Here is a 24,880-nt window from a genome sequence, read left to right on the forward strand (position 1 = left end):
AGGCTGTAGGCCTGTGTGGGAGACTGAAAGAGTTAATGTCGCAAACATCGTGGCGACTTGAGGCGCTATTTGCATGGCGACGGCAGGTCGGTGAGCACACGGGGTGGGGGAGAGCGAGAGCGGGAGCAGGACGTGCAGGACGTGGAGAGCGCATCGGAGGATGCGCGGTTCCGGGTTCTGCTGGACCTTACGATGTATGGCCAGAGATCACACAGAGTTGATCTGAGGAAGTGGCTTGCAACCGCCCGAGAGACCCCTCGCGACCACCCCTCTCCCCCAGCGCCTGCGCAGAAGATTGAGAACTTTCTAGAACAAGAACCATGTAAGTCCTGAAGGGGTGTACCTGGAGGCGGGGATTAGCTTATAAAAGACATGCCCCCCCCCCCCCCCCCCAGGGAGGCGCGTGCGCGCCCACCACTGGAGGATTGCCACGTCTGTCATCGTCATCGCGGGATCCAAGGGTGGTGATACTTTTTCTTTCTCTTTCCTCCTCTCTTTTCCTTTCCTTTTCTTGCTTCTCTCTTCCTCTGCTCTTCCAATATATGTGCAAGTTTGGGATAAATTGTGACGGGTTGCCCGGAAAATAGCTCCATTGCCAAATCGCCTTTGTTCGTTCGTTGAGCTCGCCAGTTCGTTAAGTTTGTCCGTTTGTGGAATTCACCAGTTAATAAAGTTGCTGGCCAGCCTGTTCTTCTGAGTCATTGTCGTGACGCTACCGACCACGCGGCTCTGACGAGCAGACATCGGCCTTTGTCGGTACCAGAAGTGGGACAGACTGTTCCTCTGAGCCACTGTCGTGACTCTACCGACCACGCTGCTCTGCCGAGCAGAGATCGGCTTTTGTCGGTACACAAACAGTCGGGGAATCGAAAAGATTCACCCCTCTCGCAACCCACCGAGTGGGACGAGACAGCCTGCTCCTAGGTGTCGCTGAAATAAAGGAGAAAAGTGGGACCATCCTTTTTGAACCTCAGCTCCTGTTCCAGAATAACGCTCTGGAGGGCGTCACTCCAGCTGCCCAGCCCAACAGGAGAACGGCCATGTAACCGTGTGGATGAGACCAGGGCACGGCAGCTCCCCGAGTGAGCTCTGCTGTAAGGAGGCAGCTTGGCACGGACCCCGCGCACCCAGCACTGCGCCCTTTGCGTGATTTCAGCACAGATTTGCTCCGCATCATGCGAAAGCCCTGCAAGGGCTGGATCTTCCTCTAGGTACCAGAAAGCCGCTCGCAAACGTCCTGCCTCCTGCTCCCTGGAGTGCCGGGGAAGGACAGAAAGGGCCACCTCGATGCCTGGTATGGCCTGGGACCTCTGACGAGAGGATGCTGCTCAGGGGGAGCCTTTGGGAAGTACCAAAGAGCCACCTCCCGCTTGCCAGCATTTTCTAATCTAAATCTCCATGAGATTTTCATCTCTGCATCTGTCTCCGGGACCCAGAAGGCCCTGAGAGGCCATGGTCACCCTGAGCAGCCTCACCCCATGCTCGGCTGCCCTTGCTGGGGCAGACGTGGCCCCCAAAACTCTCGACACCAACGTTTGGGTCCTCTCACTGGGAAGCAAGGACTGCCAAGGTGGCAGGCAGGTGTGGGCAGCAGCTCAGGCCCAACACCAGGAGCTCCCCAGCTACCCGGTCCACGGGAGGGGATGGAGCGGGGCGGCAGCGAGGGCTTGGCACCCTTCGGGGCACGCTGCCACCGCACAGGCCTTGGGGATGCCCCGGAGTGCTCCCCAGCTGGAGGGCAGTGGGGAAGGACTCCGGGTTTCCCTGAAGAAGAGACTCCCTAAATACGAGGCACGTGCTGGCTGGGGCCACTTCTCCCGCGGGCAGCGCAGGCAGCTGCCCTTTGGCAGGCGGCTGTGCCAGGGCTGCCTCCCCCAGCCCGCAGAGCCTCCCCGCGGGATCGCAGCCCTCTGCAGCACGGGGGTGTGCGGGGCCAGGAGAGGAGAGGAGAGGAGAGTCTCCCCCAAACCTCCATCTCAGCCTCTTTCCTCGCCTTGGCCTTCAGGAGAGCAGACACTGGCCCCTTCAGGGATCTGCTTGGAAGAGTCCCAGGGGATTCTCCCTCTCCCTCTCCCTTCCAGGGCTGCATCCCCGCAGGGACGAGCAAACGGGCATGGAAGAAACGAGGCGTGGCCCCTCTCAGCATCCCCGGTGTTTTTATTTCAGAGGCACCCCGGGGGGCCCTGGCCCCGCTCAGAAGCGGAGCCAGGGGAGGCGGCGCGCGTGGTCCCCTGAGCCCGGCTCTTCCTCCTGGACCCTCCGCAGCCACGATGGATCTTCCCTGGTCTCCGGCGGGTAGCGGAGCCGGCTGCGCCCGTCGCTGTCCCGCTGCCAGGACAGGCTCCGGACACGCTGGCGGGGCACGGGGGGGCTGCGCTCCCCATGCTCAGCAGACAATCTGCGGCGCCGGGGACCTCCAGGGCCCTGCTGCCGCTCCTGCCGCGACGGCCCTGCGTAAGGATGGAAGCGGCCGCGGCGACGGCGGGCCACCCCAGCATGGTCATCCTCCACCTGCAGGCGTCGGATGGCCATGATGGGCCCCCGGCAGAGCGGGCAGGTGGCAGCAGCGGCGGTGGCAGCCCAGCGCTGGATGCAGGCATGGCAGAACGCATGCCAGCACGGGTCCACGCCAGCGGGGCTTTCGAGGGGACCCAAGCAGATGGGGCAGGTGTCCCCCCGCCGGCAGGTCCTGGCGGCTCCCGGCGCCACCGGCTCGTGCCTGGATGCCTCCAGTGCTGCTGCTGGGACTTGGTGTCCTGTCAGCTGCTGGCAGGACTTGATGGGTGCCGCTGGCGGGACTCGAAGGACTCGGTGGCTCCTCGGCTGCTGGCAGGTCACAACGTCTGGCGTGCCGTTGGCAGGACTCGATGGCTCGGGCGCTGCCCGCAGGACCCGACGTCTCGTGTGCCGCTGGCAGTACGCGGCGCTGGCGTATATAGCTGCCCATCGCAAGTGACATCACAGGGTGATTGTGACTCTCTGGTGGCATCACAAGGCTCTCGGGGGCGCAGCCGGGGCGCAGCCGGGGGCACGCCCAGGAGCTCCCCAGCCTCAGAGAGAGACCCCATGAGGCAAAGCCCATCTGGCAGCGTGCTTCACACCTCCGCGTTTGCTCAGGCCCCTTTCAGGCAGTCCCTGTTGTTGTTGGTTGTTGTGCCAGCATCACACACTCACAGAGCGGTTGGGGTTGGCAGGGACCTCCAGAGGTCATCTGCTCCAAGCCCCTGCTGAAGGAGGCCCACCCTGAGCCAGACGGACCCCGGCCACCACTGAAAAGAGCCAGGCTCCATCTTCTTTGCACCCTCCCTTCAGGTATTTATATCTGTGGAGAAGATCCCCCACGCCTTCTCTTCTCCAGGCTGAACAGTCCCAGCTCTCTCAGCCCCTCCTCACTGGAGAGATGTTCCAGTCCCTTCCCCATCGCGGTGGCCCTTCACTGGACTCTCTCCAGTCTGTCCCTGTCTCTCTTGTCCTGGGGAGCCCAGCACCGGACACAGCCCTCCAGGGGTGGCCTCACAAATCCTCACCAGAGCGGAAGGATCTCCTCCCTGGACCTGCTGGCAACACTCCTCCTCGTGCAGCCCAGGACACCGTTGGCCTTCTTTGCTGCCTCAGCTTCAACGTGGTGTCCGCCAGGACCTTCTCTGCAGAGCTGCTTTCCAGCCGCGCACCCCCAGCTTGTCCTGGTGCCTGGGGCTGTTCCTCCCCAGGGGCAGGACTTTGCATGTCCCTTGGTTGAACTTCAGGAGGTTCCCGTCAGCCCATTTCTCCAGCCTGTCGAGGTCCCTCTGGGCGGCAGCGCGACCTCCTGGTGTCTCAGCCGCTCCTCCCAGTGTGGGATCGTCAGCAAACTTGCCGAGGGTGCGCTGTGCCCCATCATCCAGAGCACTAGCGAAGAGGAAGAGGATCAGACCCAGTATTGACCCCTGGGGTACACCGCAAATGATCAGCCTCCGTCTAGGCTCCATGCCACTGACCAACACCCTCTACTCAAAGACCTAGAGCATCAACATTCAAAATCACTTCTTCACAGCTCAGAGACTATTTGCAAAGCCCTGCCTCCCCAAGCCTTCTGCTGTCTCCAAAACCGTGAGAAGTTTCTGTGCTATCATTTTTTGGCCCCACTTAGCATTTTCATCTTCAAATACAGGAACCCTGGAATATAACGTAGGATCTGTTGAATTGTTTGCCTCCTTCTCCACTTCTCCTGAAAAATACCACTGTAGCACTACATGCTGAAACCGCCTGTCTGAATCGTTTTGCGCTTCTTGCGAATACACTGAGGACACCACCGTGAAGCTCAGAGAAGCTCGGGGAGCCACCAGAGCAGACATTTCCAAAAGCGCAAAGGTTTTAAATCCCTTTGGCCGAGGTGGGTCTTGGGTCCCCAAGGAAGCTACAGGTGCCAACCAGACCTGTCGTGCCCTCACGCACAGTTTCCGCACAATGGTTGGCATCAGAAAGCTTGTGAGAAAGAAATGCCACCGCCAAGGCCTTCCCTAGAGACGCAAACCCACCACAGAAAGCCTTTGGAGACAATCGACAGAGAAACGCCGCCAGAACCGTCTCTCCTACCTCTGCTGTAGACCAGAAGCAGTGCTAGACCCTTGCCTCCCTCACTGCTGAGGGACTCAATGACAGATTTCATGGAGGTCAAGGGCTGCATCAGGACTCCCGCGTTAGAAAAACACCTGCCGAGATCGATGCCCACTGTTCGCAGTTTCTCTTGCTGCTCGCTGGCTCACAGTTGTCACCCAAACTCTTGTGATGTTCTGCACTGAAGCTACGTAAGGTCTGGTCCTGACCTCCAGGACTGCCCCGAGCCCTTTCAAGTCAGCTGGACGGCACCATCAGGATCGGGTCCTGCGACAGTTCTCTCCGTCCCACAGCAAGAGGTAGCTGCTCCGTCCGAACATTTAAGCCGAGTCTCATTAGGCAGGAGCTGGAGTTCTCAGGGTCCGTCCCTGCAGTGCAAATCCATTCCTGATCCTGCTGCTTCCGTGGCGTTATTCAGGTTGCAGAGAAGGGTCCAGGAGGTTGGATCTGCAACCCAACACCTACTCATGAACAGGCATCAAAAAGCCCCTCTGTAACCACTGCCGGAGCAGAGGCACGCGCTGACCGTTCTGCAATCACGCCCGACGACACAGCCATAAAAATAAAAGCTTTTTATTTTTAATTTTTTTTAATATACCATTACAGAAACATCTGAGTAACATTCTCAACAGGTCAGGCAGCTGCGCGGCCCCGGGGGCGAGCGCAGGCAGTCAGCTCCGGGGTCTGCCATGCCGTGCTCCCGAGCTGCCGCTGCTCTCTGTGCACCTCACCCCGCTCCTCGCCCTCGGCGAGAGACCCAGACCTCCCGGCGTCAGGGCGTCACCTTTTTGTAGGTAATGTGGAGGTGTTGAGTCATGGGCTGCGTAGTGGTTGCCATCGAGACAGTTTGCTCGAGCTTCCCATCGGAATTGAGCCTGAATTTTCTGGTAATCTAAAAAGGGGGTAAGGAAAGAAATAAGGAAATCAAGCAAACAGCATCCACAGGCTAAATTCCTTACCTGCGCTTTCTACCTCCCCTTTGCCATCCTTGTGTTTGCTCTAAACGCACCACAGATGGAAGGATATGCTCACTACAGCCATGCGAGTAAACGCGGAGAAGTTTTCTCTCCTAAAGAAGGCAGCCCTTTCCCAAATAGCAGCTCCAAGCCCTCCAAGCCCCAAGACCATTATCCACAGAGCAACGCAGCGTCCTGGCACTACTGCTGACATCACCTCAGCACACACAGGCCAACATCCCTCCACCAGAAGAGTGGCTCCCGGCTGGTGGCTCAGGGAGATGCTCTGCGCTGGACAACGTCCCCAAGGCAGCCTTCAAAGCCACTCGGGCTTTCTGCAGGTCACCACACGGTGCCAGAGTAAGGCGTTGCTCACTCTACGTGGGGAGATCGGAGCCTGCCGAGCCTCGGCTTGCACCCGCAGCCAGGCAGGGGTTCAGGCCCGGGGCAGGAGGGAAGAGCGCTGCCGTCCACCGAGAGGGCTCGGCAGGCGACATCGTCCCCATCCCTCCACCCGGGCAGGCTGCGAGTCTGTCTGTGCTGCAACAAACATCAAGAGAGGCAATTTGGGGTTGCCCTGTGGAGCAACCACTCAGGGGCCGTGCAAGCAGTTGCTGGAACCCAGGCTTCAGTGGCTTCCAAACTGGAGGAGGGAGCGGCTAAGCATCCAGCGTTCAGCACAGGCTGTAGGCCTGTGTGGGAGACTGAAAGAGTTAATGTCGCAAACATCGTGGCGACTTGAGGCGCTATTTGCATGGCGACGGCAGGTCGGTGAGCACACGGGGTGGGGGAGAGCGAGAGCGGGAGCAGGACGTGCAGGACGTGGAGAGCGCATCGGAGGATGCGCGGTTCCGGGTTCTGCTGGACCTTACGATGTATGGCCAGAGATCACACAGAGTTGATCTGAGGAAGTGGCTTGCAACCGCCCGAGAGACCCCTCGCGACCACCCCTCTCCCCCAGCGCCTGCGCAGAAGATTGAGAACTTTCTAGAACAAGAACCATGTAAGTCCTGAAGGGGTGTACCTGGAGGCGGGGATTAGCTTATAAAGACATACCCCCCCCCAGGGAGGCGCGTGCGCGCCCACCACTGGAGGATTGCCACGTCTGTCATCGTCATCGCGGGATCCAAGGGTGGTGATACTTTTTCTTTCTCTTTCCTCCTCTCTTTTCCTTTCCTTTTCTTGCTTCTCTCTTCCTCTGCTCTTCCAATATATGTGCAAGTTTGGGATAAATTGTGACGGGTTGCCCGGAAAATAGCTCCATTGCCAAATCGCCTTTGTTCGTTCGTTGAGCTCGCCAGTTCGTTAAGTTTGTCCGTTTGTGGAATTCACCAGTTAATAAAGTTGCTGGCCAGCCTGTTCTTCTGAGTCATTGTCGTGACGCTACCGACCACGCGGCTCTGATGAGCAGACATCGGCCTTTGTCGGTACCAGAAGTGGGACAGACTGTTCCTCTGAGCCACTGTCGTGACTCTACCGACCACGCTGCTCTGCCGAGCAGAGATCGGCTTTTGTCGGTACACAAACAGTCGGGGAATCGAAAAGATTCACCCCTCTCGCAACCCACCGAGTGGGACGAGACAGCCTGCTCCTAGGTGTCGCTGAAATAAAGGAGAAAAGTGGGACCATCCTTTTTGAACCTCAGCTCCTGTTCCAGAATAACGCTCTGGAGGGCGTCACTCCAGCTGCCCAGCCCAACAGGAGAACGGCCATGTAACCGTGTGGATGAGACCAGGGCACGGCAGCTCCCCGAGTGAGCTCTGCTGTAAGGAGGCAGCTTGGCACGGACCCCGCGCACCCAGCACTGCGCCCTTTGCGTGATTTCAGCACAGATTTGCTCCGCATCATGCGAAAGCCCTGCAAGGGCTGGATCTTCCTCTAGGTACCAGAAAGCCGCTCGCAAACGTCCTGCCTCCTGCTCCCCTGGAGTGCCGGGGAAGGACAGAAAGGGCCACCTCGATGCCCGGTATGGCCTGGGACCTCTGACGAGAGGCTGCTACACTGTTCTCGGTGAAGAGGAAAACACAGTGGGAGCTGGCTGTGTGCCATACCCTATCACGCCACATCCGCCTTTACCAGCAAGGGCCTCCCAGATACTCACTGGGATCTGTACCTGGGCCTGAACTGCCCTCAGGTACCAGGTCAGCATGGACCTTCAGCTCAGGAGGTCCCCTCTTCCAGCCTTCACCAAAGCCAGCCTTGCAGCGCTCAACCTCATGAAGATATTCGCTGTCTTTCTGTTGCTTTCCCCCTCTCCTCCTGCCCATCTATCTGCTGACATTTCAGTCAATGACTCTGAGAGGGAGGTCCATTTTATTTAAATGTTTTTAATTAAGAGCTCCACTGCATTGGTGATATCCACAGTATTTAACAGCTTTATTTCTCCTGCTACAGAAAGGAGGCAATACAGCTGCTCCTGGGAAAGGAGAAACCCAACAACTCAAAACACACATCTGAAGGCAGGGGAGTTAGTACTGCCTTTCAAGAGTTAGGACATTGTTTGTGTAGGCACATACAATTTTTGGCACGTCAGTGAATTTAGGGAGCACAGTTACAACACTGGCCGCATCTGCACAAACTTGTGCTCTTAGTTATCTATGGGTTGGTTTAATACCACATAAAAACTAGGTTGCATAATTAAGCCTTAAATTCCAGAATAAGACAATACTGTATTTGCTGCAATCAAAGTACTGCTTCTCTCCTGAGAGCCGCACCTCACTTGTCACCCTTGAAAAATTGCTGTCAGTCAGTTGGTCCATATGTTATCAGAGAAAACAAAACAGATTCAAGAACATGCCAGTACCTATTCTACTGAGAGCTTGTTCAACCTTGCTGTCTTTCTCAGCTGCTAGCCAGCCACAACAACTTCATATGTGACAGCTAGGATTCCAGCAGTGACCTCAGTATGCCACACTAACTGCAGCAGTGCCATCTTACTCCAGCTGGCTGTACCCCACCCAGCTGTGTCAACAACAAACCACCGCTACACAAAAAAAAAAAGTCAAAAACGAAGAAGCAGTCAACCAAGCCTGGAGCTGACAGCAAGTGCCCAGCCCTGAAAAGAAGCCACAAGTTGGAAGAAAACACATAGCAACTCTTGAATACGCTGAAAAGCAAGCAAGGAAGATTTGCAAAGACAAGGTGGAGCTCCAGTGAAAGGCAGGCATTCCTAAAATATCCATCCTGATGAGGCTCAATACTGGACATACTTTACATGTGCACCCTCATACTGTAATTAATTCAGAAGACCAGTGTTAAGAAGTAACACCACTGCTGTACAAGGGTATTTAGACAAGACTTTCCTATTCTCTTCCCTAAGGACCTGCTACTGGCCACTGCTGGAGACAGGATTCTGGGTTGGCTGGTCTAATTCAGCACATCAGTTCTTATCTTAATGATCCCTCTGGGTCTTGTAATGTATGAAATATCTTCTGAAGGCTGTTACAGAAAGGATAAGCCAGGATGCCATGCAATATTTCCAAGAACTCCTGATGGCAATCTGTAATTAAAGCATGCTAATCAACCTATCCTCTCAGCTAGACACCTTCTGCAATACTATGTGAATTGCTCACCGTGTGTGCACTCACCTGCTCTACATGGGGCTTCTTGGCAAAGGAGATCCTGGCTATGGAGTGAGAAGCTATAGACAGCTCTTGTCCATTCACCTCCCCTTCCTCCACCTCCACCAGACCTAGTGAGAAGCAAGGTCATACATATTATTAGGCTACAAAGGTTAGTTAACAATGTCACAATTATTAGGCTATGTAATAGACCACCGCTCTCCCTGAATGACAGTTTTATTTGACCTAGCACATATCAACAACTGCAAATCCACGCAACCACAGACATGTAATGCCAAGTAACTCTCCAAGATTGTTAAGGGAACAGTAGGAGAGAAGCTCCCCTGCTACAGTGCTGCGGAGGCTCTTGGTAGTCCACAGCCTGGGCAGGGTCTCTAATAGGGAACCTGCTATACGGGTCACACCACACACTCCTAGATGGAGAGGCTGCAAAGGAGGTTTAAAACCACCACAGACCCACCTTGCCAGGGCCACAAGCTCTACCCTGCACCACAGAATCAAATACGGCAAGTGTTGACATTGGTAACAACAGTTTAAGTGGGACGTTAAATCTGACCCTGCTTAGAAAGAGCAGCTGGACAAATATGACACTAGCAATAGAAGGAGGACTCTAGACCCAGGAGCACATGAACCAATACGCATGCACCTCTCTCTTTCTACCACAGGGTCAACTGTGGCCAATTCATGGGAGCAGCGGGAACAAAGCACCTTATCTGTACATGTTCTCCTTGCCTCCCCACAAAAAAAGACTAGGCTGCTACAAAGGCATCAAGAATTTCACTGACCACTTATCACTTGCCCTCATTAAGGCTCAGACTGCAATTCTTGTTACAGAGGCAGGGGTTCTTTTGGTTTACAAAGCTACATCTGCAAATACCAACATACCATTTGAGGAAAGGATACCCCTCGAGTCTCCTGCATGAGCAGTATTTCAACTTGCAGTCCTTTCCTGTCACAGAAAGCCAGAAAGCCACACTGCCTGGGCAAAGCCACATAGCCAGTCCTAGAAACTAAGTACTTTTGACACAAGCTCATTTATTAATTTATTTTCACTGTGGGTTCAGATGAACCCACATGAAAACAAATGAAATGAAACTGTGAGAGGTGCAATAATTTTCTGGAAAAGTGATGAAATGGCACAGCAGGGTAAGGACCTCCCTTCCCCAGCATGGGTATCAGGTGTGTACCTGTGTTCTGGGCACTGATGAAGGCCACCTTGTTAGTGTCAGGTTTGAGGCGGATAAATCCACATTCTCGGTGCATGGGCTTCCTGGTGTCTGGATGGAAGGCATTGAACCTGAGGGGAAATCAGAATACAAAAGCTGCTGTTTGTTGCACTGAAAATAGTGTTTGACCTGGTATGGTCTCAGAGGAAATGGTATTTTATTTAACCATGATTGCCTGCAGTATTATTTGAAGAGTAAAAGACTGACAACACTTCACGGCTGGTGAAGGTTCTGAGAGGTGTAAATGTGTAAAAATACAGTTACTTTACAGGCACAGCTATTTCTTAGAGCTGGTGTTAGTTATTTAAGTTCAAGCTTCAGATCTTCCACAGCTCCTGGGTCTTTTTAAGAGCTAGCTCAGAAACTCCCTCAGGAAGTCAGACATTTCACAGATGCTGAAGCCATACTCTGTCTCAAATATTTATTTGAGAAAAGGAAGTATCTGGAATTACAATATCATCTTTATTTAGCTTTTAAACCTGGCAAGTTAGGTTTTTTGTATATTACTTGCTGCAGGCAGTAACAGAGCAGACTTATTTCTCCCACCACCCCCTTCAAAAAGAGAAAAAGTTCAGCTGAGATTCTTATTTATTCTTCATGTGGCCTTAGAGTTGTATGTTTGGTCACCCATAAGGTGGGTGATTATATATATCACCCATGTTCATATATTATATTAGTGCTACAGTATTCCTGAGCCTACACAGGTAACTGAATTAAACAGCAGCTTAAACACAATAGCAAGCTAGCTATCTACATAATATAGTGGACTATCCTATTGGTGTTTCTTTATTCTAGACTAATATCTTTCATTTCATACTGTTTTTCATAGAATTTCCCACTCTGCATCCTTCTACAGGAAAGGAGACAGAGGCAACCTCAGAGCTGCTGCTGCTAAAACTGCACCCAGAACTCATGCAACAGCAGTTCCCACACGTGCCTCTGCTGTGCAACTGGGATGTGCCTGCTGGAAACAGCCAACACTAGTCACCTTGGCCACCATGACCTGTCCAGGGACTGGGGATATGCTGTATCGTCAACATATCCCCAGCATATCCCAACAGTAACAGGGCAAGTATGCAAGAAGAGCTTGACCAAGGGTCTTGTCCAGGCACTGGCACATGGCAAGCTGGAGCAGTTATTTGTTAAAGCAGCACTGAGAGCTGAAAAGTCCAAAGCAAGTGTTTCCTATGTGAAGTAAAATATAATGAATCACGCAGAGTCAACATTTCCTAAAGACCAGCAGCACAAGCTGCAGCACATGGCACCCCTACACATGGTATGAGAAACCCGTGGGCTTCAAAGAACTGGAGACAAGGAAGGGGGAGCACAGGTAAGGCATGCAGTTAGGGAGGAGTTTGTGTGCCTTGCATCCTGGCAAGCCTTGATCCTGGCTCCCCAATGTCCTCTAGGTACAAATACACAAATTACTCCTCCTGTTTGGCTTTGTCTCTATATAAAGGATGTCTCCTTTTAACCATGTGGTTATAGGAAGAACCAGGAATGACTTCTATCGGTGGTGCATGCCTGCTAAGGGCTGTCCTAGTATCTAAGCCTCTGTGCTCTGCAACTAGTGAAGCCAGGTACCCTACAGAGTCACACCTCGTCGCGGGAGCACCTAGAATCAAACGAGGAACAAACTTACATCAGGGTTCTTTCAAAGCTTGGAGTATTCAAGAGACATATGGACTGTCTTGTAACAGTCAAGTGGCACTGCTTCAGGAGCCAGGGAGGCACAGGGTCTCTGTCCTCCAAGCCTGCTGCCTATTTTCCTGATGCTTCCCAGAGCTCAACAGCTCTGAGCTGTATATCTCCTTGGCACAAAAGGCGACTCAAATCAGCAACTAACTATTCAAAAGTTGGAGAGGGAGGTGTATACAGAGCATGACTGTCAGAGCTTTGTTTCTTTTGGAAACTGGACTAAAAATGTCACATGCTGAGCTGGCAGCTCTGTCACAACGAACGGCGCACACCAGGATCACAGGGCATCTTTCACACAGCATTGGCATCTTGTAATTATTCTTTTCTCTGGTTTTCAAAGCAAAAAACTTTCCAACTCACCCCTCCCAAATTAGTATTGGAGCAGCACTGAACAGTTAGCTAACATGTCACTTCTCTTACTGCAGATTTCTTTTTGATTTCTCTTAGAACAATTACTTGCAGCCAAAGCAGTTAAGCTACCTACCTCCTATCCCACATAGTTTGTTAAACACTTTTTTTCCTCAGATTTGCATGCTGGTGAAGACTGAGGACCACAGTTTAAAATGGACAAACTTGACAGCCATGCCATAGCCCCTTAATTTATTGTATCTGTAAGTGGGAGTTTCACAAAGCAGAATGATAGCAGTTGTAACACTATTACCCAAAGATTCATTTCTAATTAGATAGCTACTGACAGCAAGAAGAATGGTGGGTTTTTTTCTGGCTATGAAGACAGTACATCTTTTGGCTAATATATGTGCCCAGTGTACATCACATTAAAGTGGAAGGATCACTGGTCTTTCAAAGGTAGGTACAGAATTTGCACAAACAATAGCGATGTCCATCCTGGGGCCATTCTTGGTACCCTAAATTACTCACCCTATTCTAAGTTACAGTTACATTCGCAGCACCCTGAGTTACTTCTCACTATGTAACCCTCGAGACTGGCAGGCCACAAGAACTGTACACTGCACCATGGCCACAGTCCTGATCCTGTACACATGGGCATCTGCATGAGTTTACAGGTGTGAACTCACTTTTGAAAGCTCTGTAGAAGTGCAGTGTACTCTTGGGCTATTGAATCCTCAGTGATTGCAGGTGTGCAGCTCTGGGTATGTTGCAACAGCATGCCAATTAATCACAAGTTTTAAACGAAAACAAAAGTCAGACCATGCAGTCACATATCATTACATTATCTCATTTGGTAGGTGAACACTTGTTTACTTTGCCACTGGAAAAGAAACAACCAACAAATCTCACTGGAGCCATGCCTGCTCCGATCCAAAAGCTGCTGCCAACGCAGATAAACCCCTACACTTACGAGAAGTTGAGCATGGGCTGCCCCACATGAGAGATGTGCACTTCTTCCAGGTACTGGAAGGGCTTCATTGTAGGGAAGGTGCTGTCTCCTGGTGGGTCTGAGAGCCAGGTGCCCAGCATCCAGGACAGGGGCTCCATCACAGGATTCAGCTGAGGAGTCTCTGTGGAGGAAAAGAATGAACGAAGAAAGAAAATTCAGGGATCAGTGCTCTGCAGCTTGCTGTGAGCTGCTTACAGCTGGGTGGAGTTGAACACAAAACACCTCAGAAACAGTCCAATGCAGCAGCAACGCTTTTCTCTAGAGCAGCATCAGCTCCAAGGTGCAAGGGGAGACAGGGAACAACGAACAGTCATGGAAAGTAGGTCTGTTTTCAAACCTCCTCTTGGCCTGACATAGAGCACTCTTCCAGGTCCATTTCTGACTCCTCTCTGTATCATGATCTGAAGAGAAAGTGCCCTGCTATCTACAGGCAAGGAAGGAGAAGACTGAAAGCTCAGTGTAAAGAATTATCACTAAATGATAATTAAGTCTCTAATGCTCTGGCCTGATTTTTCTCAAGCACTGAGTACGCACCATTCCTGTTTGTTTCAGACACCAAGGAAGCAAGTCCTCACTTCAGAGGAAAAAGAAAGTCAGGCTGCATACATTCAAGATCAAAGTCTGACTGTAATTTTTTTTGAAGAGGTTAACAACAACCTGCACTTGTACAATGAGACAGGGATCGTTCAGAAGTTGTTCTGCTTAGGTTCCGGACTAAGGCTAAGTAAAACATTTCAAAAAGACTAGGGTGCCTGCAAGTTAAAGCGTAAATGGAAGAGAAAGCTACTTCCCTTTGTCGTTGCATTTATTAAGAAGCAACCAAGGTCTGTTTCACAAAGTTAAAACTTCTTTAACAAATAATTTTAGAAGAGCTTTGATAAACAACCATTTTGCATTTTGCTGTGATTTCAGAGGGTGTGACCTGAAAAAAAAAAATCAGAGAAATGGAGACAGACAATTTAAAGCCACGTGAACAGCAAAGCAGATCCATTCCTAAGGTGTAAGCAGGGAAAGTGATATGGCACCCACGTGATCTCAGAAAGACCAATAACAACACAAACGAAGTGCCCGCTACTCTAGGTTAGCTATGTTACGCAGACAAGCATGACTGAAGTATACTTAAAGCATGTCTTCCTCTCACACACATGATAATGACTCATCCTGGTAGGGTGGGGGCTGAAGGGGATTGTTTTCCACACCTATTGATATCGCTCAATACAAGAACAAGCTACCTGTCCAGTTGGTCTAAAAGGCACAGACTCAGCTGCAGGGAGAAATTATGACCTAAAAAGGTGATGTTGTGGGTAAAAATTTGCTTGATCAGTCTGAGTTTCACTGTGCTCGGTCCCAAACATCAGGCTAAAAAGACTGAGAGGAAGAAGAATGTAGAGTCTGCACCTGGAATGCCAAAGGAGAGGGAACAGAAACTTTCCCAGGTGAAAGAGAATTACCACTTTTGTTATTTATTCTCCCAAAGATAGCAGGTTTAGAAAGCCAGCTGGCATGTCAGCAAGATGCTTATTACTCATCTTTATCCTGAAGTATTTTGCAAGTGAAGCAACATGAGAGCTCACTGTGAAATAGGTGATAAAAGTCTATGGCATCAGAGCCAGCCCTTGCAAAGACTGTCCTGCCAGCCTGTGGATTCACCACCAGCTTACCAAGGTATTAAGAAGGGGTTCCTACAATCCATACAGCAGTGTTAGTGTACCGGATGGTATTTCATTGTACTTACCTTCCACCTGTACTGTGAGCAACCAAAACAACAGAACATCATTTTCTGGTGCAGCAAAGACCTTAACACAGTGATGACTGGTAACAAAAGTCCAAAATTATTGCTACAAGAAACCCCATACTTCTACACTGCTCCTTACAAGCCAGTTTCCCTTTCTACTTTCATGTTGAGAGCACGCGGTTTTGCAAGTAAGGAGAGTATTGCTACCCTGTCCGACTGGTATTTGTCTTTCACTTGCTACTGCATACACTGCATTTCTTTCCAAGCTTTTTGCAGGCTCAAACTCCCACCGTACAAGGGAAGAGCAAAGCTTTGGAAAGGCTAGAAGAGACTGCAGCCTGGGCTGCTGCTGCCCTCTCCTGGGTCAGGAGGTGGCAACAAAGCCTAGGAGCAGGATGCTTTCTGTCACCAGAGTGCTTGTAATGGGGCACTTCACTTTATTCTGCTTACCAACCTTGCAGCATTTCAGGAAAAAGCATAAAAATGACAGATAAAAGAAACTGCTTTAGCCATTTCTACTCTTTAGACTCAGTTATAAACCAAGAGAAGCCAACCGATCGTTTCCAGCACCCACAGCTTCACCCCACTGCCTTGCTGTGCAGCATTCAGCCTGGCTGGAGATGCTTGACCAGGCAAGCTAGTCTCACTTCCAAAGAGCTGGACTTCTAGCCAGCTGAAAAGTGAAGATGTAACTGTATATCCTGAAGTCTACAGCACCTGGGCAAATAACATGGCCAAATGACCATTATTACTTTTTTCAAACTACCTGGATGGCAGCAAAGCCAGCATGAGTTTTTTTAGTTCTTATGTCGCTTGGAAAAGCCAAGAGCAACAGAAGTGCTGGTGGGAATAAGGACCAGAGTCTCAGTGAAGTGCAGAACAGTAAGCACATCTAGATCACATCCTATGCAGTGCTCTTTTTACCTTCATTATTGGTCTCTGACTAGTGGACTAAGTCCTTTTTTTTTTCCTGCCTGCCTTCTGTGCCAGAGGGCTGAGCTAAGAGAGTGGAAAAGCAAGAGTGGGGAGGCAGACAGGAGAGAAGCTGATTGAGTCCATCAGAAAAAAAAAAAGTGGTAATTTGAAAAGAAATTTGGTTCTTATGTCGTGGTTGGGGTGGGTAAATGCATGACTATTGTAGCAACAAAAAGTAGAGTTTAAAGAGGAAAATATCTTTGTCTGCTGAGCTGCTTTGTTTCAAACAACAGTTTTATAGATACAGTCACTGTCAAGAGGAATTTCACTGATGAAGGAGCGTGTACTTCCCTTTTAAAGATCTAAACTCTTGGCGCATCACAAACTCTTGGCGCATTTACAAACAACCTACTACTGTGGCTTAAAAAGTAAGTGTGTGACAATATCAAGAATATGAACCACGTCTGAGAGTTTGCAGTGCAAGAGACACTGGCTACCCCTTCTGCATGTTTAAAGCTTCAGATTCAGATGGGGTCCTCTTAATGATGGTTCTCTTGCATTAAGCACGCAGAGTTTCTCTTTTATCTAATAACAGGGAACCTCACACTATATCCTCTTTCTTAACAAGGAAATTCCTGGAGTCACTTTCCCCTACCAGATGATACACTTTCTTGAAGCCGTTAGGGATCCAGCATCTTCAAGACCTCCACTCCTCTACGAAATCCAACTGAAATCAGCCACGATGCTCACAAGTTGCAACAGCTTGGGAGACAAAAACCACAGGCACATAAGCAACCCAATCACCTAGATCTCTTTTCTTCAGGAAGCCACTCAGGCCAAAACTGCCGTGCCCAGGTCCTGTGCACACAAGTCAGCTCCTTTTCACCATCTGACCCCACTTCATCCCTCCAAACTCGTGGATGGACTGTTTCCACATCTTTTCCATTCATGGAGGGTTTAGAAGTCAAATCCCTCCCTGCACGGTAACAAAGTCAGACTGTAACCGGCTGTCCATGCTTTGCAGCAGAAGATGGTGTGCTCTGCCTGCCATGAGAAAAACCAAACAAAGCAGCTGGACAACCCCCTTGGGCCATGTCTACACAGGCTTCAGCCAGTGTGGCTCTCAAGTGGGATCCCTGGCACAGAAAGTTACGCTGGCACAAATTCCTATGCAGCTTTATCAGCAAATCTGCAGCACGAGCAGCCATCTGGCTTCTAACAAGGCAGCTAACCTATTTCCCCCAAGCTGGGGAATACTTGCTGCAGGAAACTTAAGAAAAAACAAAAAACAAAAACAAAAACAACCCCAAACAAAAAACAAACTCACACAGCACCTTCCCAGTCTTCAAAGTGCACAGTCTACAACAACAGCTGGGCAGCCTCCTCCAGTCCTTTCTTCAGCTGAGTCGCTTACTGGATTTAAATCATCATCATCAAGGTTCTGGTAATTAAGGAGCAGCCTTGCTCAGCATATTTTTTCCATATTTAAGTACAGAAGGTGGCTTTGTACTCTGCTACCCTTCCCTGAGTGTTGCACCCCTTTACGCACTTTGCTGATGCTCCCCCCAGTAAACCAGTAAAGCATTCCTAGCACGGACATGCTCTAGGTCCATCTCTGCTCTAAAAGCCGGGAATGTAGTTATATTCACAGGTTTTCATCTTATGGCCTTAGTAATTAATTTCATGACCAAGCACCAGTGTTATTGCCTCTGTTTCTAACCTCTGGTAAAATGCTCCAGTGCCTGTAGTCACTGTCAGAGTTCTCCGGCACTACAAAATATAGAGAAAACATTTTTTAAATTATACACTATTAAGAGAAACCCAAACATCCTACCTGAGCTTATCTCATTATGTTTTACTTTCTCTCGAGTTTTCCTTAGTTAGCATTTTCATTGCTTCCTAGTTGCAAGCTGTTTTTTTGTTGTGAGTCATTGCCAACTCCCTGCAGAATTAAATGCTTAATGTACAAGCTCTATAGGCTATTAGGAAAAAAAAAAACCTAGAAAAAAAAAAAGACGCTTCCACTGGGGGAAAAAAAAAACAAAAACCAAAACAACAGCAGAGTAAACAGTCTTGTTTCCCTGCTTCCAACCACCTTTCTCTCCAAGGGGGTGGTGAAAGAGCCATCTCCCTGGTCAACCACGTCCAGAACCTGCTGCATGTCAGGTCAGTGCCTACACACTGGTTGCTCCCATGCAGAGCACTAGGCAGCTTACCTCCCACCTGCTACAGGGCAGCATCTGCTCAGGCCATAGGTGCTGTGAAGTCTCACCTAGCCTCTCTCGTGATGCCTTCTGCTACAGATTCAGCCCTGCTCTTAACCTATGTTCACATATTCCTACCCCTTATCTCACTCTTAGCTTACTTTATAGCTCCCTTGTTCTTTGTAACACCCACTTACTCTATTGACCAGCCTTCTACTCTGGCCATTCCCATCCCAGACAAGGCAGAAAAAAAAAAAAAAAAAAAAAATCACAAGCAGCACCTGCCATCTCAGAATAAAAGCATTTTTCTTCCAAAACCTAGCTCCAAGTTAACATGCAGCTGCCAGGTTAGCAGTGCCTGCCCTGGCAGAGGCAATTCTTCTGACAGCACATCTCTGCAACCCATTATGAGTGTTTCATTTTCAAGCTAAACTGGATAGGAACCCATTGCTGTTCAAGTCCTGTTCAGACAGATGAAAACAGAGCATCTCGCATCCTTGCACGACCCCACTCCTCACTGCCACTGAGGAACACGATTTTGCTTTGTTTTCTGCAACACGAACAAAAACCTGGTTTTGTTTTTTCTGATTTGTTTTCTGCAACACAAACAAAAGCCTGTTGCCACCTTGATGGGAAACACCACCTGATGCCCCACAGACCAGGCATCAGGACTCCATCTCAGCACAAAACCAGACATTTAATATTCGAGCTCTTCTGCTTGTCCCCAAAGTTCACCAACTATGCTTCATTCACATGTAAAAAGTATTATAAATGACTCCATTTCTATGCTGGCTTTGTACAAATATTTAAAGACAAATCTAAGCTAGAAGGAAATATGATTTCCTACAGATTCCTAGCAAAATTCTAACCATTTTTCATGTGGACTCATTTTGCAAACTCTCCTGCCTTTAATATGACCTTCATGAAAGCAGACATGCAGTGTGGAAGAGGCTCCACATATGCTCAAATGGCTGAATTCTAACAGCTTTACCTCTCTGATAAACACAGACACTTCAATCCCATTGAATCATACCTGTGTTTGCTCCGTTGCCAGCCATAGTTTGCAGTTATTTTTCTATTGCTTGGTCTAGCTCTCTAACCACCTTTGCTCACTAGAAAGTGTTTTGCACAGGGTTGATAAGATGGCTATAAGGGAAGTGAGCTCATGATTAGGTAAGACCGTTATCCCGGTGCCTGCTGGGAGATGTAGTTTTACAAAAGAACCAAACTTGAGCACGTTAAGATGAGGTGATCTTGCGAAAGAGGCATCTCAGATCTCCTGTGCTAGCACTGGGGGATTATGATGCAGCAGAGCTGCAAAACCATCAAGCAGAACAAGATGGTCAGATAGTACTTGTGTATCAGAGGACAGTGGTGTTAGAATAGTCTCCCCTTCCCGAGGACACTGGATCCATATTTGCTTGCTGGCTCTCCCTAACTTCTCCCAGTGTATCCTTTTGTTCTCCAGAAGATGCATCTAACCTCGTTCTGCCTGGTGCACTGTGCCTAACCACGCTCCTCTGCTGGAAGTATTCCTCAACCTTTGGTCCATGGACCTCAGAAGTGGCCCACGAAACAGAAGGAAACATTTTCCTACCAAAAAAGTGAGCAAATTCAAAGTTTAGATAGAAAAAGGTCACTGTGGCAGCTGTCCAGGAGACAGCCCAGGGCTTCTCCTAAAACCAGTTAGTCGATCCCCCTGTTAAGACAGGTTGGGAAACACTGCTTGAGCACATCGTGACAGTTCAAGCACGCTGTGAGCCAAACTCACCCAAACTGAGTCACCAGTCCTCAAGTGTGGCTGGCAGGGACGGCGTGTGCAGCAGTTTTGCAGACACCTGCTCTTTCCAGCCAGTTGTAGTTTGGATACAGCAAGCAGAAATTTACTTGTCTCATTGGAGGAAAATATCAGTTGAGAACTAGTACCAAACTGAAGATCTGCTTAACAGGTGCAGGCCTAAAGCTGACTTTTTGCTTGCGATTTTGTGGAAGCAGCTGAACGTCAGGCAGTTGCAAAGAGAGGTCCTGCACTGTGTGGAGTTGGGATGCAGACACATAACAACCTGCATGGTCAGTCCAGTCAGTTACTTTACTTACACTCCCCATCCCCAAGGAACTGCCTTTAGGAGAAAAAAAATATGCAGGCTCAGGTTCACAGCTAATAACATCACCTCAACTACCCATCAGATGATTTGGGACAACTGAAATGTAGCTACTAACAAAGACTATAATTATTATTAACCTCATATGATACCTGTCTGTATTTTTATGAATACCAAAAAGCCCATCTTCAATTCAGCTTTGCATTACAGTAAGATTTAATGTCTAGGCATAAACCAGACTCTACCCAGCAGCAGTCAGCTGCACTTAATCAGGTACTTTGGCTGCCATAAAGTATTACTATGAGCACAAAAAAAACAATGCAAGGCAGATGAGCATCAAGATTAAACTAAAAAAAAAAAAAAAAAAGCCAGCTAGCCCCCAACAACCCCTTTAAAAAATCTCTAGCCAAAGGGTTCCAATAAGGACTTCCCATAGCACCAAGCTGTAATCGCTGAAATTATTCATTTTCACATACTGATCTCCAGTTTTGTAGATAAGAGATGGCAGAACAGGTAGCGAGTTGGTCAATTCATTAAGAAAACTGACATTTTCCCTTAGAAAATAGAATATGTAATTCTTATGTTCTTATAAAAGATATTCTTAATATATAATTCTCACATTCTCAAAGATGTATGTATAAGAACATCCATCTCAGGAAAGAAAAGAAAAATCATAGTGCTTACTAGAATAAAGAAAAAAACCTTCAGGACACTCTTTTTGCAATTAGTATCTCATTGAAGGTACTCCAACAAAGCCAGACACCCTTTTTTCATATATATATATGAATGAATGACATTTATGGAACCTTAAAATTATATTTAGTTATTTTCTTTAGTTTGATACCAAAACAATACAAAAATACAGACCAGAAGGTACAAATAAGACTATGTTGATTTCCCATGGGGGAAAAAATTATTTTCCCCCCTCTACCCAAATCAAAGTGTGAGTTTTCCCACACTTTGGAAAATTAAAAACACATGGAAAAAGTAGTGTTGGGTATCGACCTTCAAGAATTTTGTCGGGATTTATTTTCTTGCACTTGAGTGAAGTAGGCCATCCTATAATAGTCTGAAGAACATGTCTTTCTATGCCAGTATCATGCTTCTGACCATGTCTAATACTACATGGCTTTAGAAGAAGGCTAAAGGAGAAACCTCATAATGGATGCGAGAATTACCATGAGGGGATACCTAACCATCCATGGGTTGGTTCACTACTCCACGACTACTTCAAGACAGGCCCAAGTCATGCATCCTTCACAAGGCAACCCAACATTTTCTCAGCAGCCACACAAACATCATTAGATGCTCCTAAACATTTCCCCTGAACTGTATCTTGCAACTAGAGTCATTGTGCAAAAGTTTTATCTTCCCACTTTATTATCCATTTCCTGACTTCTGCCGCCTTCCGAGGAAGGAAACAATCAAACCAAACACAGACATTCGATCATAAAAAGTTACCTGACTGTGTATCATGACATTGTCATATTTGATACCTACCACCTCACTTAGATTTCATATATCCCGAGTACTAAGCAATGTATATGAAATCTAATATCCAAAGTACTTCTTACATCACTGGAGAAGACTACAACAACTTTCCCAGATACCTGTTGCCCATGACAGCTCATTAACACACCAAAAAAATTCACAGGCACACTCCAAAGGAAGGCAAATCCTAACAGGTGCTACTGAGTCACAAAATAAGGTAAAATAATCCAGGAAGAAAAAAAAAAAATTCATCAAGAGAGTTGTCTGCAACACCATGACCTAACTTCCCATTCCACACCAGGAATTGCCTCAGAAACTTTTGGGATATAAGAAATAGCTCATGTGCCCAAAAACCTAATTTTCACCTCTATTTGTTGGTCTAACACAAGCTACTACTTCTCCTTCCAAAAACGTACCTTCCTCATACCTTTTACCCATCACATCTTTCCGAACTCTAACTTAAACAGCCTTTTATTGCTAAGAAAATGGTTAATTCTGCCTCAACGCAAAGCCACTGGAAATACTGACCACAGTCCTGGGATAGCAGGCTGTTCAAGTAAGGGAAACTGATCCTCTTCAGCTCATCTAGCTTCTCCTTTAGCTTCCTGACTTGACTGTCAGAGCGACTGATCCTCTGCCTCAAAAGTTTCAACTCTCCGTTCTTCTTTTCTACCTGCTCACGCAAGCAGCACACCTGACTTTTGCTCTGCCTGGAGGAGAAACAGTATGAGTGGAGGGAGTCGATGAGCTTGCAAGCTCCTGAGGCCGACATGATGACCTCGTTGATTGACATGGGATTGGCATCTGTGTCACCCTTCCGCCCCACCACAGCCTCAGCAGCAGGCTGAGGGGTAAGGTCTGCTGGGGATGCCGACAAACCCTGGGAAGGTTTCTGAGGGGTCGCAGTGAGGGATGAAGTAGGGGAGCCCTCCGCTACAGCCTTATCGTGTCCCGTAAGATGGCTGCTGCAGCTTGGTTCCACATCTCTCTTTGGCCTTTTCCTTTCTAGCTGTTCTTTTGGGAAAGACGGCCTCTCTCTGGCATGCTTAGAGGAAAAGCTGTAAGAATGAAGGGAGCCAATGAACTTGCAAGCACCAGAGGCAGGAGGCGTGAAGTCATCAACTGACACACCACTTCTGTCTGCTACCCAGCTCCCCATCCAGGTGGCTTTAGGACAGTCCTCCACAGAAGATCTCTCAGGCCTTTTCTGAGGTCCAGCCTTTGCAACCAAATTATCACCTAACGTCCTTCTCCGAGGGCTGTCCAGCTGGCTGTGGAGGTTCTCTTCCTCCTCGGACATCGATCCAATTTCTGCTTGCAAAGTCGCCTCCTCCATCTCTTTCATCCCTTGCATCACCATGAAGTCCTGGCCAGAAGACGAGGTCCTCTGAACTACCTCACAGCCTCCTTCCCTTGGGTCTTCTCCATCCTGCAGCGGCACCTGACTTGCTGTTTTTCTTCTGCTTCTGACATAATCCAGGTTGTCGTGTTTTTTCTCTGCAAGCTGGAAGATAGTAGGGACAGCAGTGGGCTTCAGCAACCGGTGCTGGTCTTCCAGCCGCTTAGAAAAACTGTCTTTGGTGAAATGCTCGCTGCAAAGAAATGAATACTTGGTAGGAGTCCAGTTGTCTCTCTGAACAGCTTTTAGCCACTGAATCAGACGCTTTGAATCCTTCAGAGGGAATCTAAAAAACAAACAGACAAAACCCATGAAAAAGTAAGTTGCGTTTTGGAAATCAGAAGGGTTGGTACTCTTAGGTTTAGGAAATTCTTGTGAAAGCTGTATTTTAATAGGTTATGCTCATTTGAGGATTATTTCGCTTTAGGCTGAAACACTCAATATTCGTTCCCTCTGTTAACAGCCCCACTTCACAAACAGCGCAGAACTAAAAAGTGTTGTTTCCCTTTTCATCAGCAACCGACCTATTATTTAGCTGCTCATCTACCCCACAACAAACACAGCACCCTGTCCGCAAATGAGGAGAAACGGAGCATGCAACGAACACCGAAACACCCTGGCTCGACCAATGCGTTGTCCACCTGCTGCCTCTGCAACCCTGTTGATACGCCAGGTATATTTAATAAGGTGTAAAAATCCCTGGACTGAAAAAAAGACCCAGAGTAGTTGAACGAGGCACCTTTTCTAAATGGGCTCACATCGGCCGCGTAAGATAACAACCTTCCCTTGGGGACTCACCTACGGCAGCATCACCAGCGAGGCCCCTGGTGCAGGCCGAGGCCGCGGGGGGACGGGCCGAGGCTTGAGTCTGGGGCCCAGGCCCTGCAGCGGCGAGGGAGAACTCCCCACTGCCAACCCGATATCTGGAAGCGTTAAGGAGCCCAAAGCCGGTTCCCAGCGCTGAGGGAAACAAAGGGCGGCCGCTGCCGCTCGGGCCCGGAGGTGCCGGGGAGGGACGGGCGGGCACGGCGGGGGAAGCGCCGCGGGGGCACGCAGCCGCCCCCAGCCCGGCGGCCAGGCTGGAGGGGAGCCCGGGAATGGGGGAGGCCCGGTCGCAGCACCTGCGGAGGGCCGGGGGCGGCGGGGCTGAAGCGGGCCGGGCGGCCGCCCTTACCTGTGGAAGGAGACAGCGCCCCGGTGCGCCTTCCCCTGTCGGTTGGAGCAGTTGGCGGCGGCGCAGCAGATCACCATCTCCGGCCGCCGCCGCTGCCGGCCGGGCCCGCCCTGGCCCCGGCCCCCGCCCGCCGGCCCGGGCCCCCGCCAGCCGTACAGCAAGATGGCGGAGTCAGGTCACCCCAACCGCCCCTCCGCCGCTGGGGAAGGGGTTTCTGTACGGCACTGCCGTCAACCAAGATGGCAGCTGCCACACGGCCGCCGCCATTTTGGCCGAGGCGCCGCCGTACAGCACCGATACTGTGGGGCGGGTGGGGAAGGGGTGGAATCGCTCCCGGCGCCGCTTGCTTGCCTCCTCGGCGCTGTAGGGCGTCCGCCTCCCGACGAGCCGCTCGGTCCGCGGCGGCAGAGCCGCCAAAAGCGTTCCTGAGAGGGGCGGGCGTG

At 49.6% G+C, this 24,880-nt stretch overlaps 1 protein-coding gene across 5 annotated transcripts; it reads right to left on the bottom strand.

Moving 5' to 3' along the window:
- Nucleotides 1-5,177: 5,177 nt before the first annotated feature.
- On the bottom strand, nucleotides 5,178-24,736 carry THAP4 (THAP domain containing 4). 5 transcript variants are annotated; one of them, XM_072866320.1, is made up of 6 exons: nucleotides 24,438-24,736; nucleotides 22,960-23,549; nucleotides 13,379-13,538; nucleotides 10,321-10,430; nucleotides 9,140-9,243; nucleotides 5,178-5,488 (listed from the first exon to the last, which is right to left on the bottom strand). In XM_072866320.1, the coding sequence occupies exons 1-6, from the start codon at nucleotides 24,512-24,514 to the stop codon at nucleotides 5,369-5,371; spliced, it is 1,161 nt and encodes a 386-aa protein (XP_072722421.1). In that variant the 5' UTR covers nucleotides 24,515-24,736; the 3' UTR covers nucleotides 5,178-5,368. The 5 variants fall into 5 exon arrangements, with proteins under 5 accessions (XP_072722421.1, XP_072722422.1, XP_072722420.1 ...); XM_072866321.1 differs by having other exon boundaries at nucleotides 23,104-23,549; nucleotides 24,438-24,735; XM_072866319.1 differs by having other exon boundaries at nucleotides 5,179-5,488; nucleotides 22,393-23,549; nucleotides 24,438-24,732.
- Nucleotides 24,737-24,880: the final 144 nt, after the last annotated feature.

This window comes from Ciconia boyciana, chromosome 7 (genome assembly GCF_034638445.1).
Source record: "Ciconia boyciana chromosome 7, ASM3463844v1, whole genome shotgun sequence".
Lineage (NCBI taxonomy): Eukaryota > Metazoa > Chordata > Aves > Ciconiiformes > Ciconiidae > Ciconia > Ciconia boyciana.